Genomic DNA, 17,257 nt, shown 5'->3' with positions numbered 1-17,257 from the left:
AATTATATTTTTAAGACAAAAAAATATTTACTTTAACTATATGATATGTAAATATAAATATAATTAATATTATAGATGCTTGGTATAATTAATTACTTTGCCACATTATTTTGGAATTAACTGTAATAGCTTGTTAAATAGCATGTGCAACTGCGTTTTTTACTAATTTTTTAAAATATTCGAAAACCCTATTCCTAAAATACTACCAAAACGTGAAATAGCGCTTAAAAGAGAATAATTTTATTCAATATTAATAGGGAAAGCTAATTTGTACTTATATATATTTTTTAAAACAAATATTTCAACCGAATTCCTTAACGAAACTGCTGCTACAGTCCAAAAATATTCACCACCACCAAAAGTTTACTAAATAAATTGAAAAACTTTTAAGTGGCCATCAAACCAGCATTTATCAATAGGAATAGTTAAACTAAACTTTTTACTAAATAAAAAGGCAGGCTGTGCCTGGGGTTTGCAAACTTTGATCTAAGAATGTTGTTCATACTATCTCATATGCATCACTATTTCATATTTTGCAAAGTTAGGATGGGAAGAATTATGAGAACAGGAGATTAGAAACTGTGATGTTATGTAACCATTATAAACTGTACGCGATTGTCTGAATGACACCATTATCAAATCTTTGTGATATTTTTTGGTACTCAAAGCTTTAAAATTAAAATTGGTTTATTTCGGCTGCACGAATTTTATTCATACTTTTATTATCTACAGAAACACTGTTAAATTATATAGCCACTGAAAAGTAACGATTATTTATTAAAAAGGAATTATGGCAGCGAAAGCTATGAGTATGTACAGTATAGTGCCATGATTTTATGCCAAGACAGTTGAAGTAAGGTGCCTGTGTGTTCACATATAAGATGTAGTTTATAGGCTAACATAAATATATCAATATCCATTATTGTTAAAAAACTAATCATTGCAATACAGCAATTGGTCGTTTGTGTAAGTTAATTTTACGTAGTCCTGTGCTAATTTACCAGTAACTCTTTTTTTTAATAAGTTTATAATCCTAAAAAACCAAAGTTAGGTTGTTCTATAATGTTTCTTTCTCTTTTTTTGTTACTAATTAGGCTGCGACAGAACTCGTTTCGCAATCCGTCTGGTTAAATTTGTGAACAACTCGTGAATCGGACCTTAAAGACGATCGGTATGCTCTGTGCTTTAATTGAGAGTTCTTTGTGTGTGTTGTGTGTATTAGGAACTAATTCATTATACCTATGCATATAATTAATTATTGAAAACGCAAACTAAGAGCTATTTCTCATACTCAAACTCTCTATCGCCTTACCTTAGTTACGAGTTTTGTCTGAATCTTAGGAACTATTTCGCGGTCTAGATATAATTAATTATATGTAATCTTGTAGGGAGTTGAACTATCACTGGAAGCACTGAGTATATCCAGATTTCATTTGTATCGTTGCATGCCTTAACCGTGTTAAGTATTAAACACGTTATTTTAGTGTTATGACAATTAATTAGTATTAATTTACGGACCATCGTAAAATTATGTATTTTTGTATTTATTTTTTTATAAGACAACGTTAATGTATTTATTAAATAATTCCATATTATTTTGTTTTGATGTGAGTTGTGAGTTTTTTTTTATTTATGTCTTTATAATTCACATTAAATTCACGTACACGTTTGTATTATTAAAAGTAATTTTATGTTACATACTTTATAATTAAAAATTATTTCGCTTGAAAATAAATATCATTGTTGACTACTAGTATATCTTTTATTTGAAATTAACAAAATAAAGCTACCTAAAAATATGTTTATGATTAATATAAAGATCACACAGCCTCACAGAAAGCAGGGTCGTTTCCCACTGCGCCAATCGGCTGTCGTATGTAGCCAGTTTAGGGGAGAAAATCCGTTTAGAAATTTTGGCGCGAAAGAGTAACAAACATCAAACAACATCTATACCCCCTCACCAACCATCAATCATAATATTAGTGGCAGAAATTTATCTCTCAATCTCTACTCTGAATCTAATAAATAAGGTGACCTGTCTAGCTGCAGGGTAAACAGTAAAAATTAAAACAAGCAAATAACAATTTCAGAAAATCTTTAATTTTAATAATTGCTTCTTTTTTCTTCAACTATGCTGTACAAACTATATTTTGCTTAAATTAGAATTAGCAATTAATAATTGCACGTAAAAAAACTTAACAAATAGGTACTTTCAACTCTTTGATTGGAATGAACGATAATTACATTACGTAATATTTTTTTATACAATATTTATAATAATCTCTACAAAATGAAAATCGTCTTCAACAAGCAGTCACAATCGCTCAATGATATGTTAAAATTATTTTTTATGTTTTTTTTATTATTGCGTTCTAATTTTTATTATCTTATAGTAGGTAATATGTGTACGCCGGTACACAACTATATCTACGCCTACGAGCGCCGCGGGGAGAAGGGTCGCGAGGCGTAAGCGGGCAAGGTGTGGCAATTTGTCTTTATGCTCTATGTTACAAGATTGCTTCTATCTGCCGCACTGCCTTTGTGATTTTGAGTCTTGAAGTCTTGGAGGCGAATCGGTGACGACTCGCTACCCGAGTCTCCCTGCAATACAAAAATATTTATTAAAGGAAAGAAAGAATTACTTTTATTAAACTACTACTTTTACTAGCTCTTTTTAAAGAAATATCAAAAAGGGTTATCGAGTCTACCGGTGATTCTAGAGCGGGCTTGGCCAAAAAATTAGTTTGGATATCCAAAGGGGCAATGCTGCCAGCGTCTTAAAGCATGAGCAGCCTTAAATTCAGCCCCTAACCTCTGGAAAATTCAGTCCCTAACTTCTGACAAATAACGTCTTACAAATTCAGCCGCTAATGTCTAACAAATTGAGGGTACATTTTGTCTATGAAATGAGTAAACGTTGAATTCGCCGTAAGGTGTATTGTCCCCCAGAGCTCCTATCTTGACTATGCATTATAGTGTAAACTCATCGATATCTATACACAATCTTCAGCTACAAATTACAGACTCTATTGTTTGTAAAAATGTTGTAATAATAAACTAGTTGGATAGGAATGCCTGTTATGCTTAATAATTGGTTATGAGCAAAAACTTTTCTTCTATGATTAAGTCTTGGGATCAAAACTTTTTTATAAAACGTTACGCGGCGACAACCATGACGTCAGCTGTCTTTACATTTAAGGTCAAATGGGGTCAGAAATTACTATGAAAACAAGATCACGATCCTGGAAATATAAAGCGAAAATGATATACAAAGCAACATTTACACGCGAAGGCATAAATTTAAGGTGTTAATATTGCGCGTAGGTATATTTCATGTAAAGCCATGGCCATGCCAGGAAGTTGTATAATTTTCATAGGATACTTTTATATCAAAACTGGTAACTGAAATACTTGAGATTTTAATCATTAGTAATAAATTCAAAATTTCTTTATTCATGTAGACCTATCACAGGCACTTATGAAGCGTTCTTACATATTTGTTTACATAATTGTAAACAAATATGTAGGATGGTGATAACTTCGTTCGCCAACTTAAATCTAAAGTTGAGAGGTCTACGAAGGTTCCAAACGCGCCCTTGTCTAAGAAGATCCCACAACAAACTTAGCCGGGTAATTTTTTTTTGTTATCACCATCTTTCAGTAAATTTATATTAAGCTATGAAGCTAGAGCAATTCACACCCAAGCTTTTTTATCGTTTAAGAAATCTTTAATATTATAATAGGATTTTTCTGTAAGCTTACGTTTTATATAAACTTTGAACTTTGACATTTGGTAATTTGTTATAAAATAATATACAATTGCCCTTGAATGAATTTGCAATTTTGTGTAGCCTAGCAAACTGCACAAGTATACTTTTAATAGGTGCTGTTTAGTAGCCCCTTTTGAAATAACCTTGGAGATATATGCATAGATATGTAAGTATCTTTAAGTCAATTTAGTCTTACGTTAGCACCAAGGGAAGTCGTCTCTTGTAGGAGTAGTTCGCTGTCAGTGCCCCGGGACTCTTTGTTCTTCAGGATGGATCGAGAACGCGAATCGCTTTCATGGGGCCAACCGCCTCCACTGCGTTTGCTGCCGTTCTTACCTAAACGAATAGCTTTATTAACAGACATCCGTACCAATATTATGTTAAAATGTGTCTATTTGATTGTATTTTTTTCTATATATATATATATATAAAAAAAGCAGCACTTTATCGGGTATGCGACGGATACGCCCTGATAACTGCTGCGCTGTGTCCATCAATCTGAGTCTTAGGTTAACGCAAAGGGCCTCGTGTACATGTGATTACAGCAGCCGGCAACCATGCCCTTTACACTGAAACACAGCACAGCTGCTTGGCGAATGTAATGCTGCTGGCAGCAGAAATAAGCATGGAAAATGAGCGTCACGGGAAGCTTTACTAGGTACTCTTACGAAAATAAGTTAGTTGACCGCTATCTAATGTGTGCAGTGGATTATCGTGATACCGTCCATAAATATGATTAGCTTACCAAAAAGAATGTGATGATTGATAATCCTCGTTGCTATTCCTCTCGGCGGTTTCTTCTCTTCCTCCGACCATTCCTATAAAATATAAAGCTATTCAACAAATTACTAGGAAACCTTAAGTGAAGCCTATGAAGAACAATATCGCATGCAAACAGTTAGTCTTACTGACAGATCATTCATTAGGGATCAACATGCAGATATAACATATCGACAACAAGTCAACGAGTTAAATTAATGCGCCTCGTTCACGAGAAACTTATCCACATGGCGTAGAGATGCGCTAGCTACGTTAAATATATACCTTTTTAGGGAAGGTCTTCCCAATTAAGTAAACACAACAACGAGATTACTCTTACAAGAGTCATTCTGCAGTATTTTCAAAAGCCAAGTAGAACACACAGCGAGGGTATAGCTCTATCGTGGACGACGCTCTTTAGGATACGGATAGGTGAGGATATTTCGTAAGATGTTTGATTACGCGCTTCCAATGGTCTGAATTCAAACAAACTGTGCAATGAATGCGCTGGTCACTGACCTGTTGAAAACGCGCTTTTCTGTGTTTGGGCTTGGCGTCGTCGGCGGCGGCGGGCGAGTCGTCAGTCGGTTGCGAGAGGCTGACGCGCGAGGCGTCAAGCGGCCTCGCGCCTGCATCCATGGCACAAGCCACACCCGACAAGCTGCCCTGAGAACCGCGCGGGGAGCCCCCGCCCTGCGAACCCTTCGCACACAAAATGTCCCCCGACGCGCTCTTGCGCACCCCGTTAAACTCCGCCGACACCCCGCCCCCGCTCACCCCCGCCCCGCCACCGCCGCTACCGTCCAACGGATTCACATACAAGTTTGACGAGTCGTTCTCGCACGTGATGTCGCCCTCTGAAGGAAAAGGGTGCGTAAGGCATGATGCAAATGTATCTGCAACGTAAGACATACACGCATATGGAACCGCGTCACCCACTTGCAACGATGGTAAAGGGTCGCGAACAGCAAAAAGGAAGTTGCCTACTTGACAAATCGGGTTTATAAAATATTTTGTAATACAACATTGAACCATATATACAATATTTTGGACAGATGCATTTTAAAAATTTAAACTTTAATTAGCACCGGTATGAAAACTGGGAAAGAATAGGAAAGCATCCACAACAGGTAGGATTTAAATTTCAAACACTCATGTTATGTACCAAGTAGGTTGTTGAGTGCAAGATTTTTGTTTTAGTTGTTAATTTGTAAATTTTAATATGTAAATTGTTTTTTCCAGACTGTAAAGTAAATATTTCCAGTGCATAGCAGTGTATTTATTTTTTACTTGGTGCATTACATATTAATGGGTTACAATAACATAGGTGTTTAATGTAATATACACACGGTGCAACGATAAATATAGAAATAACTACCAAAAAAGGTGTTACATTGGTAGGTAAAAGTGGGACTTACCAGGACTATCAAGACTGTTGGGAGTAGCTTCAGGCAAAGCGCGCGGTGCCGGGTGTCGCTGCAGACACGCTAGTTCCACGCATACTGGTTGACGCAAGTCCGACGTCGCCATTGGCATTAGTTGCTCGGCGTCTATGAACTCTTTGTAACCCTATACAAGTAAAAAATCAATAACTAAGTGTACACTGTGCTACTTACATAATATCTAAACCTGACTATTTTATAGGTACCTGATATTGTACCGCTATTCTAAATTGAATATTATTAACTAACCAAACCTACATCTATGTTAAAAGGTATAACTAACAAGTGTCAGTTATATGGAAACTAACATTTCGAAGGAATAACATTGTGTTACCTACCTTGGGAAACTTCTCTAGGTTTAAAATGCTAAAATCCGATAGCGCTAAATACAATCTAAATAATTACAAGTAGCCATATAATTTTAACCTAAAGGATTCTATTTTCCTAAAAGTAACAAATAATAATATTGAATAAAAGCCGAAACGTGGCCAAACCTCCACAATTTACTGTGTCTGCAATATAAATAAAAATAATGTTTTTAAATTAAATAAATATAAAGCAACACGTACTTACGGGTTATGCTGATGGAAACTTTAAATAGGTTTAATTATAATATGATTGTTAATACGACCATAGCAAAGGAAACAAAACTTTAATTATTTGGCAATCCTCCAACACACATACTTAATCGTGCGTTAGTGATTTAGTACCTTGAACGTGCAAAAACAACATTCAAACTCAGAAGGCAGCTGATCCAAGTCAAGCTGTTTTTCAGCCATCTTCTTTTCCTAGAAAAAGAGAAAATATTAGTGGTTACTTACTAAGACTACAATTATATTATAAGTATATTAAAATTAATTAGTGATTCCATGACAAATGAGATCGATAATGTTTTTAGTATGTTAACAATATAGCCAGAGTTAGTATTTTAATGACCCTAAAGAGCCTGGTTCTCAATACACTCCCTTCTTCCCAAAAAGAGGTTGTTATGAATACTTACGATGAAACCGCATTTATGCATTTCATAAAAAGGCAGAGCTTGACTGATAACTTGATAATACATCATCAAAAAGTTTATGCCAAGCACAGGCCTAAGGTAAATATAGCTTTTTACCAATCGATGCGTTAAACTAAAAAGCTCAATCGTAGTTAGACCTTAGCCATTCACCTGTACGTTCAAGGTCTAACTGCGACCTTCCAGACTAGACCTGAGCTTCATAGAAATTATTATTAATAACGGATTTGGCCCGCCAGGAGACCAGTAGATACAAGGAGATTCAATTGAAGACTAATTATTCAAGTCAAGCAATATAGCAGTGTTTTCAAGATCTGGCATTTAAAAGGTGCTATCAGTTGAAGTGTTACACAACACTGCATTATCTATTCCGACGCAATGCCACCTTTACTTGTAAGGCCCTAAATATAATTAAGATAAGATATGCTTCCACTTTATAAGTCTATTACGAACAAAGCGTTAATCGTAATATAGTAAAGACTGGCCAAAAAATAGGTAAACTAAATATGTTTGTGTAAGTAGGCATTTTACATTAAGCGTTAGCCACCAATGATTGAGGCGATGAAATGTCTTACTGGTGTCAGGTGGTCTGGATTAATGAGCAAGCGTTTCTCCGGAGTGTCGAAGCCTTCACCAGAAAAGCGGCGTTCCTTTTTAGGACTGCTCTGAAACTACATCCTAAGGTGTTAATAATTTGAAATTTAGGCACTTTTTTCAGTATTGTCTATGGTCAAATCTTAAGCTACGATCCATAAAGCGTATTTTGACAATGCTAAGATAAAGTTAATGCTAGTATGATCCTCATTTTTGAAAACTCAGCATATTCCAAAATTAAATTTAAACAAGTATCGACATAATTATATTAATATTCAAAGAATTTAAGAAGTTCTTGACCACAAAAATGTATTTAATATGTTATTGGTAAGCTCACTATTCTTGACCATATTTCTGCCTATATGGTGCTTTACATGATTAAGCTAAATTTTTTCCACAGAAAAATAATTACAAAAATACCTCTAACGAAAAAGGTTTTTAGCTAATTTATTGAATACCAAATTGGGATAAAATAAAAAATATATATAAATTTATTAGATATCTGCTTATTTTGTTTTTATATGATTTTATTTAGGCAACTAAAAATTTCAAAAAAGGGATAAGGGGAATTTTTGGAGTAGCAGAGAAGAGATACTCCCCGAGCACGTCTCACTTCACACTCACAGAATATTGCTAGCTTATAAACGTTTGGAACATAAGAGTTAAAATAATTACTGGCATCTGCTAAATGAATGGAGTGACAAACCGCCTGTTCGAGAAACATTACTAAAGTGAAGTCGTTTTTGCTGTTCATAATTGTGTTGCAGTTTAGGCCGCTTTTGCAACGTTAGAAATCGGACAAGCCATCTCACACTCTACAAGTAGACAAATCTATGTCGGTAGGATAAAGTCGTCTAGCGTAGGTAGGTGAGATTAAGCACGCTTTATAGATCTTAGCCTTAGCGTATCTAATAGGTACCAATATATATTTTTCATGAACTTACGAGTAGGTGCAAGTGTGTAATTTTTAAATTTTTAATCAAGTAATAAATAAATATTCAGTCAGTCAGCCATCTTTGTCTGTTTTAAAAGTGCTGGTGTCGGTAGGGTCAGATTGCAGATGGTAGGTATAAATAAGATGAAATAAGCATATTTTACGTGTGAATTACTTTAAGGCATCATATTCAAGGGGTTCCGTACTCAAATGGCAAATTGAGAGGTGACAATATAACATTTGGTTTGTCCATCTATTCAAAAATGGAATTTCAAAACAAAAACAAAAATTTCAATATTCGCTGTGGAATGATGACGCACAACCGATTATTCAATAAATTGATTTTTAGTATTCTTTTACTAGAAACTGTCTGATAAACAAATATTGAAAACTAATTTACATTTCTTTGGCCAAATTTTACTAACATAGCCATTAAACTATGGCCAAATAACTAAAAATTAAGATCTATTTGTTTTTCAGGCCGTCATATAATTTAAACAACTAAATAATTAAACGATCCTTCCAAGGTACGGAACCCTCAGTGCGCTATTGTCACTAGCCAGTTTTTTTATATATTTTGTAAATAAAATGACTTCAAGAATTTAATATGCAAGCTGAGCTATGCTTAGAAAGCACCAAAGAACATATATATACACCTACTTGAATACTGACTATTAAATAATATTTAACTTAATCCTACTGACGGACGCACCCAGCCTCTTAACATAGTCCTCACCTGAATGCTGTCGGCAGGCTGCGGTATCCTATTGCCAATAGAGTGTTCGTACTGTTTGTTGCAGCCAGTGGTCGCCGGCGCTTCGCCATCGAGGCTAGAAGCATCCCCTTGCGACAGGTTGTGTCCTGGAGACACATACCATCTTAAGTAGCACCGTTTCCGTCCTGTCCCCCACTTATTTCCATTAAGCGCTCACATTAAGTACCTACATATTATTGTACATAATTAAACGATAGAACAAATGAAGCGGCGTGAACAACACAACACACATTCCACACGAACAGTCTAAAAGATCCAGCGTTCTCCGGATACACACAACGTACAGTTCACAGAAGAAATGAGTGTTAGTTTTATGAAGCGTTAGGCTTACGCTGACAATGTAATCGACCTTAGATAAAGTGTCTTCGTCGCACATCGCAAGCTACACGCGACGCGAACCCGACCCCGAGCTACGGACATAATAATAAGGGGTCGAGTTGGACGACTGTGCGATAGTAGCAAGTAGCTCATCTGGCGTCGTCTCTCGCCTCAATGAGGACGCACTTGTCACCTGAAGACAATGAATAAAACACTCTGATACACCTCTTTGGAACGAGCGAGTGAATATAGCTGTAGCTGCGATGTAACGTGATTCTGTTCTGATTTGAGTATGCCTGCGAGTCCGGAGAGCTAAACGATGCGACGTGCACTCGATTAACATCCATCGCATTCATCAACACTAATACGAAGTCGGGCATTGAACATAAAGGCATGCGTGCAGAAGGTGAAAGGGTAGTTACGATTACGAGCAAAGGACACATGACATGGATAAGCAATAGAGGCGCGAGGAGAGTTCAGGCTACTGACCTGTGTCCACTATGACGTCGATGAGATCCATGCTTTTGGCGAACGCGTCGCGCAAATTAATGTGGTGGAAGGAGACTATGGAGCCCTCGCGCTTGGCGCGCTCGAGCGCCTCGCGCCGCTTGAGAGCCTTCTCGCGGCGCATCTGATTCTTGTAAAACTCGGCGAAATTGTTGACGATAATAGGGATGGGTAACGCAATTACCAACACGCCGCAAATACAGCAAACTGAGCCGATGACCTTGCCCAACGGGGTCGTGGGGTAAATGTCACCGTATCCGACTGTGGTCATCGTGATGCCGGCCCACCAGAACGTTTCCGGTATAGATATAAATTTAGTCCCCGGCTCTTCTTTTTCGGCAAAGTATGCGAGTGAAGAAAATATAAGCACTCCCATCGCGAGGAACAACATGAGTAGTCCGAGTTCTTTATAAGAATTTCTGAGCGTAAAGCCAAGTGATTGCAACCCGGTCGAGTGGCGAGCGAGTTTTAGAATACGCAATATTCTCATGATACGAAAGATTTGCACAACACGGCGCACATCTTGAAACTGGTCTGTCGCATTTTTGTTAGTTTCGAGCAGAAACAGAGACACGAAATAGGGCAATATCGCCAATAAATCTATCACGTTAAGTCCTCCCTTGAAGAACTTCCATTTATCCGGCGAGGCACTAAACCGCAGCACGTATTCGAGCGTGAACCATGTGATGCACACGGCCTCTACCATGGCCAGCTGGGGATTGTCCATGGGAGCACCCTTCTCGTCGTACACTTGCATTTGCGGAATGGTGTTCAGAGTCAGACCTATCGTGGACAGCACGATGAAGAGGATCGAGATAACTGCAATCACCTGCAAGCATGCACGGAGTGAGCGAGACGCTCCCCGCCACCGTACTGTCGCACATCAAGAACCTGATTATGTAAGTATTGATATGAGAGAAGTAGGTATAGGTACTCGTTTAGTATATAGTGCCAATGTCTATACAAAAGTAACAGTCTTATTTTTGTACAGGTCGTTACAAATGTAAGAATAATTAGGTATGTAAGAAGTAGTATGTATTTACAGTTTTAGTAAAATTTACTAAAGCCAATGTATTTAACAGTAGGTAGTTAACTTATAATTAATGTACAATTTTGGTGTAGAAATAACATCTATTCGTGTGATATTGTTAGTAGTGTTGTGTGGTCGAGGTGTTAAAAGTAAAATAGTTACATGTATACAATGGACGGACGTGCGTTTAGTCAGGGACAATTCATCAAACAAACTGGAAGGTGCAATCGAACGCGCGTTCGTCCATAGCCCGCGTCGGGTTAGTCGGATAAGTACGACGAAGCGGAAGCGCTGGTGGGTTATTAAAGAGGGCGCGGGAAGTGGTAGGGGATCGGGGCGGGAGGGTGCGAGACGCCGGTGGAGCGACGCTCAGCCGTGGTGAAGAACCGCGCGGGCGCGGTGCGCGCACTGCGGACTGCGGTCCGCAGGGCGCCGCGGTCCGTCCCGTGCGGCGCCGCACGCGGGCCGCAGAGCGTCGCCGGCAGCGGCTGGTCACATCGCGTAAGCCCATCCCATATTTGCGACTTTTTGCGACAACAATTAAGCTTTGTTTTTTTTTTTAAAGTGCTCTCATTTAGAGAACTATCCACGTAGCTGTGAACATTAAGACATATTTGTAACACTTATTTTATGTGGAGCAGGAGACCCCGCATATGTATGTTCAGATCCATATATAATGCTTACGAATAACGATAAAAAACAATAAAGAATTGAGAACACATGATATAATACTTAAATGAGCAAAAGTAAAATAAAGCAGCAAAGTTGACAAATACGCTAAAACAAAATTTTGACTAAATTTTTTTTAACAATTTCCTACTTTATATAGAGTCCACTTGAATGGACCAAAGGTAATTTAATACCACTATTTGCAATTGCCAATAAATAGCTACCAATATAAATAGGTATGATTGATTTTATAATAAAACTTTGAAGCTTAAGCAAGCTTTAAAGCTCAATTCTTGTTTTCTTTATCTATCAGATTTCTGTTCCGTGGGGCTTGACTTAGTTTATATAACCCGCCTAAGTTAAGTCAACTGAACGCCACTCGTTTTTCATTAACTAACCTTTGATTTATAATAATAAAAACTGATTTACAAGCAATTTTAAATTCTCTCAAGTTCTGCATCGTTAATAAGGCTCAATGTAGTATGTATAATGTATATAGTAGTTTAATAAAAAAATATACACAATTCAATGTATTTAGATCATAAGTGCTTACAGAATATTTCGTATATAAGTTTAAATATAAGTTTTACATCATATACAATATATTCTTATTCCTGCACTATGTCACCAATAAATAATTAAAGTTCAGGTTTTTTAATTGCATCACAATCTACTAGTGATACCTAGTAATTGTATCTTTGCTAAGATAATAATAAGATTGAGAAAAAAAATATATATATATTATAAATAAGAAACTAAAATAGATATATAATGATTTGGTATTTCATACTTACATAGCCTTCATATTTCGCCGTTGTCGAAAAAAAGTTGGTAATTTATATTCAAAACAGATTGGTACGATAAAATCAGGCAAGTTTCGACAAAAGCGATACAGGTGATCAACATTGGAACACAACACCACATTCCATCAAACAAACAACACAAACTACTATAAAGGAACAGGTAAATGTGATAGATGTTATTCATGCACCACAATACAACATTTCTTGCATTACAATCCAACCATTTCATGCCTAAGTTCACCTACTTAAGTTTACAAAAGTGAAACATTTGTGTCTTATATATTTATCACAACAACTGTACAATTTGGGTTCATACCAAATTTTTTCTAAAGTACTTAATAAATTTACAATAGGGTGTGCACTAGAGTGTATTGTACATTTTTCTCATTTTACAAATAAATAAGGTTACAGAGTGATAATATGTGACATAAAGAAATAAAGATATGTACCTATTGTGCAAGGTAGATTGTGTTAAGTGTGTTCTGTATTACTAATATTTGAAATCATACAATTTGTAGAATAAATTTTATCAGTGATCATATTATAAAATCTTGCTCACAATATACAAAAGCAGCTATTTCTACTTTAATAATTTAATATAAAAAAAAAACAATTTTTACTTCTTACGAATGGCCTTGATACCTTTCAATGTTAACTTAGACAAGATCCTGGGCAGCTTGCTAAAGTAGCAATTTCATTTTGGGACAATGAAAAGTAAAGTAAAAAGTGATGCTAAACATCATTCAATACATTACCCTAGCTGCTATACTCGTTGTGGGCTTTTCTAGTAAATCCCAAAGCCATTTTTGGTACTGCGCGCATGTCCCTTGACCAAATTCTTCTTCTTCTCTTTGCCGCAAGCTTTCAGCTTCTTTGCGCATTTCTTCATGCACATTCTCCTTTCGTTGGTGATATTTATGCTGGCAGCACGATTCCAAATAAAGTTCATCTACACCCCAATATTCGAGGTCATCACTAAATGCCAAAACGCACATTTCATCCACTAGATGTAATTTTCCAGTCCGATAGAAGTTTAAAATTGAACTAAAACTCTTCGGATGTCTGAAAATGAAAAGTAGAGAAAATTAATTACTTTTGATTAACGTCATGTTGGCGATAAAAGCCGAAGGTGCAGTTGATTCTACACTCAGCTGTTTCTAATTAAACTAGTGCTTATTACTCCTCGTTACAATAGACACACTCAGATGAATTTGTCTATTGTAAATTCAACGTCGATCGATAAATTGCATATTATTTTAAGTTTCAAAAAACGTTACCATTCATGCAGATTCTTCATTTGATAAGGCTAGGACTATAAAATGAAAACTAGTATTATATTAATTGATATTCGATATAGTAGGTACCAATACTATAATTATTTCGATCAATGCGAAGAATACCTAGGAAGCAATGGCTATGTAGTTATGACGCAATGTTCCTGCAGCGTCTGAATTATTGATGCTTAAGTGTTTCCACGAATAAAACGATACGATATTGATCAAGTAAATGAGGTTTTATAGTCTGTATGGTTGTAGATATAGGCCTGACCTAAATCTCGCATAATTCAATGTACAGATTTATATTATATTCTCGCATAATTCAATATTTAGATGTTTACCTATATTAATAGGTAACTAAATTATAATTGGATAAAAAAAACAATATGGCAATAATTAATATGTACCTATTTACTTTTCGTGGCAAAATTTCCCAGTACGTTAGGAGATTGACTTTGTTCCAGCCCTGTACCTTAAAGAGCACGATAAGCCGGCATTCTCGGTTACTATCACTGATATATGATAATAATCTTTATCCCGTCTAACCCGCTTTAGAGCACCGTGGTGGGTAACGATCTAAAGCGGAGGCCAAAAACCACGAATCACAAGATTCTAGCACAATAGGAATTCTTTTAAAAAGGAGGAGGACGCAAACTTGAACGCTGCTAAGAACGCATGTAGGACAACCTGGTAGGACCTTGACTGAAATTTCACCCTCCTATGAGGCAGGAGGCATGTTTCGAGCATAATCGTTCTGTGTAGTAATAACTGAAGGACCAAGCAGATGGAAAACCATCGCCTATAAACCGAGCAACACCTCGCAGGGCATGCAAGGAACACGTCCCATAAATCGCCCCCTTTCTTACATCAACCTGAGCCGTAGGTGTTAAGGCTCCTGTTTCGGTAATAGCACCGGAAACCTCGCCCTTCAGACCGTAACACAGCAATGCTGGGCGGCGGTAAAAATAAGCATGGCGATAGTACTTTCTGGGATGAGCTGTCACAAAAAGAACTCTAATACTGCGAAACCCTATCGCTTGGACAGGCGCCAAGCTCTTTACTACCCTGTATAAGGACCCAGAAAGATGGTTATAAAAGCTGATCGTTTAATCTTCTTTTAGACATTATTGTGTATATAGATATTGTACACATAAGAGCTTTTTGTAATAAATAGTAGCTGTGCTTTTTGTGACAGAGCTCGCCTAGGGAAATCCTACCTCCATGCTTATTTCTGCCGTAAAACAGAATTGTGGCTAAGCTGTGTTTCGCGGGGTAACGGGTGTGGTTACCGTTGTAATTACAGGCATATGAGACTTAACACCTACTATTACTATGATACTCTGATTGACACAGGGCGGCAAAGTGTTGCTCAAATTAATAGGTTCCTAAGATATACTGAACCCCCTCAGTGCCTGAAGACCAAAGTCTTCGAACAGTGCGTGTTGCTAGTGATGACTTACGGATCCAAAACGTGGTCGCATACTATGGGCCTCATAAGAAGGCTCAGAATCACTCAGCGGGCGATGGAAAGAGCTATGTTGGGAGTATCTCTAGGTGATCGAATCAGAAATGAGGAGATCCGTAGAAGAACCAGAGTTACATATACACTAGAGTGACATAGCTCAGCGAGTTGCAAAGCTGAAGTGGCAGGGCACATAGCTCGGAGAACCGATGCACGTTGGGGTTCCAAGGTGTTGGAATAGCGACCCCGCACAGGTAAACGCAGTGTTGGTCGGCCCCCAACGAGGTGGACAGACGACATCAAGCGAGTCGCTGGGATCCGCTGGAAACAAGCGGCCCAGGACCGTGGATTTTGGAACTCTCTACAAAAGTCAGCAGTGGACTTCAATCGGTTAAAGTGATGATGATGATGATGATGAAGATATACTAAAAGAGGAATTAAATACCTATCAAAGAAATATTCGTTGTCTTGCAACGAGTAGTCGTCGCAGAGTTCTGTGATTGCCTCGTGAGTGTTGCAATCCCGCAGCCTGCCGAGGCGCGTGTGAGGTAGCCTCTCCAAAGTCCGCCACAGCACTTCATGTCGAACGCCGCCGACGTTGATTATCACACGTTTGCTCAGGGCTTTCGCTCTGAGCATCATAAACGGCTCCGGCGGCAGCGACGACATTGATCTGAAAAATATTTATTTATTTATTTAGTACCAACAAGTAGACAAGGAAATACTTATACCTACAAAAATATCTATGTACTTCAGTGAATAAAAGTAATATTCTGTCGTATCTGTGATGGATTTCGTTTGAAGCGGACTATTTGTTTTTGTATAAAACCAATCAATATGTTTATGTGAGTTTGGGATTAAAGTCATCCATCATAATCAAGGATTAAAAGCATCTTAGAATGTTTCCAATGTTTCTGTGTTTAATTCGTATATCTTTAGCGTAGCCAGAATATACATTCTTTATTTATTTATTATTTATGTACCACAGAATGTGATTAAAACATAAATATATGTAGAAAAGAAAGGAAAGCTTATCTCTATAAGATATCTTTTTCCAGCCACTCCAGGCTGTGGGTAAGATAATTTTATAATGCGGTAGACATAGGTCAAATATAATTAATGAACCTTTACTAAAAAAACATATTAATAATAAACAATTATGAAATAAATTACATATATTCTATACAAAATACATACATATGAAGGGACATCTAGAGAATTTTTAAACAGGATTATCTGCTGAACTTCCATCAGCATGATCATTAAGTTGATATAGCATGCAGACGATGCAACGCAACTAAACGCACTCTCAACGGCAGAGCTCTAATAGTGATGCCTCATTAGTGCGTTGCGTTGGGTCGCAACAGATCAATGCCCGTAACCACAAAAGGATGCAGCGTCGACCAGCGGTGAGGCAACACACTAACGGGGCAGTTCCTTAAAACCCTACAGAGCGGTATCTAAGAGGCTATTGACCTGGCCAGTTGCGTGCTTACCTGGAGTGCGCGCGCTGTAGCGCGGCCGCGGCGGCGGTGTTCGTCGGCGTGGGCTGCGCGAGCGCGAGCGCAGGCGCGGGCGCGAGGCCCCTGTCGAGCGGCGCATCCTGCGCGGGCGCCGCGAAGCCCATGGGCTCGCGCGGGGGCGAGTCGCCCACGTGCCAGCGCGCGGCGCCGCGGCCCGCCCCCTCGCCTCCCATGCCGCTAGCTCATCGCGCCGTCCTTCGCCCCCCCATCCTATTATATGAGCGGTACACGCGCTCTGAGACTGCTGCTGACTGCTGCTTCTGTAACAAATTAGACTGGGTTCAAATTTTGATCCGGCCCGGAGTTTGGATATCGGTTCACGATTTGATTCCAAGGATCTAAGAGGTATCCAATCTAAAATCGTAATATAATCGGATAA

The 17,257-nt window shown here is 37.9% G+C and overlaps 1 protein-coding gene across 4 annotated transcripts in view; it reads right to left on the bottom strand.

Moving 5' to 3' along the window:
- Nucleotides 1-2,122: 2,122 nt before the first annotated feature.
- LOC120630317 (potassium voltage-gated channel protein Shab) overlaps nucleotides 2,123-17,257 on the bottom strand; it is a 65,446-nt gene continuing 50,311 nt past the window's right edge. For 2 of the 4 annotated variants that reach the window (XM_039899506.1, XM_039899507.1), the window contains exons 2-13: nucleotides 16,852-17,138; nucleotides 15,801-16,028; nucleotides 13,372-13,678; nucleotides 10,097-10,943; nucleotides 9,251-9,375; nucleotides 7,562-7,657; nucleotides 6,682-6,759; nucleotides 5,948-6,098; nucleotides 5,049-5,425; nucleotides 4,516-4,588; nucleotides 3,967-4,106; nucleotides 2,123-2,601 (exon numbers count right to left, since the gene is read on the bottom strand). In XM_039899506.1, coding sequence (XP_039755440.1) covers nucleotides 2,503-2,601; nucleotides 3,967-4,106; nucleotides 4,516-4,588; nucleotides 5,049-5,425; nucleotides 5,948-6,098; nucleotides 6,682-6,759; nucleotides 7,562-7,657; nucleotides 9,251-9,375; nucleotides 10,097-10,943; nucleotides 13,372-13,678; nucleotides 15,801-16,028; nucleotides 16,852-17,051 — 2,721 coding nt within the window. In that variant the 5' untranslated portion in view covers nucleotides 17,052-17,138 and the 3' untranslated portion in view covers nucleotides 2,123-2,502. The remainder of the gene's footprint in view (nucleotides 2,602-3,966; nucleotides 4,107-4,515; nucleotides 4,589-5,048; nucleotides 5,426-5,947; nucleotides 6,099-6,681; nucleotides 6,760-7,561; nucleotides 7,658-9,250; nucleotides 9,376-10,096; nucleotides 10,944-13,371; nucleotides 13,679-15,800; nucleotides 16,029-16,851; nucleotides 17,139-17,257) is intronic. The other 2 variants (XM_039899508.1, XM_039899509.1) reach the window with 2 other exon arrangements.

Source organism: Pararge aegeria, chromosome 16 (assembly GCF_905163445.1).
Source record: "Pararge aegeria chromosome 16, ilParAegt1.1, whole genome shotgun sequence".
Taxonomy (NCBI): domain Eukaryota; kingdom Metazoa; phylum Arthropoda; class Insecta; order Lepidoptera; family Nymphalidae; genus Pararge; species Pararge aegeria.
Note: the sequence above shows the minus strand (reverse complement) of the source record. Positions and strands in the feature narration are given on the sequence as shown.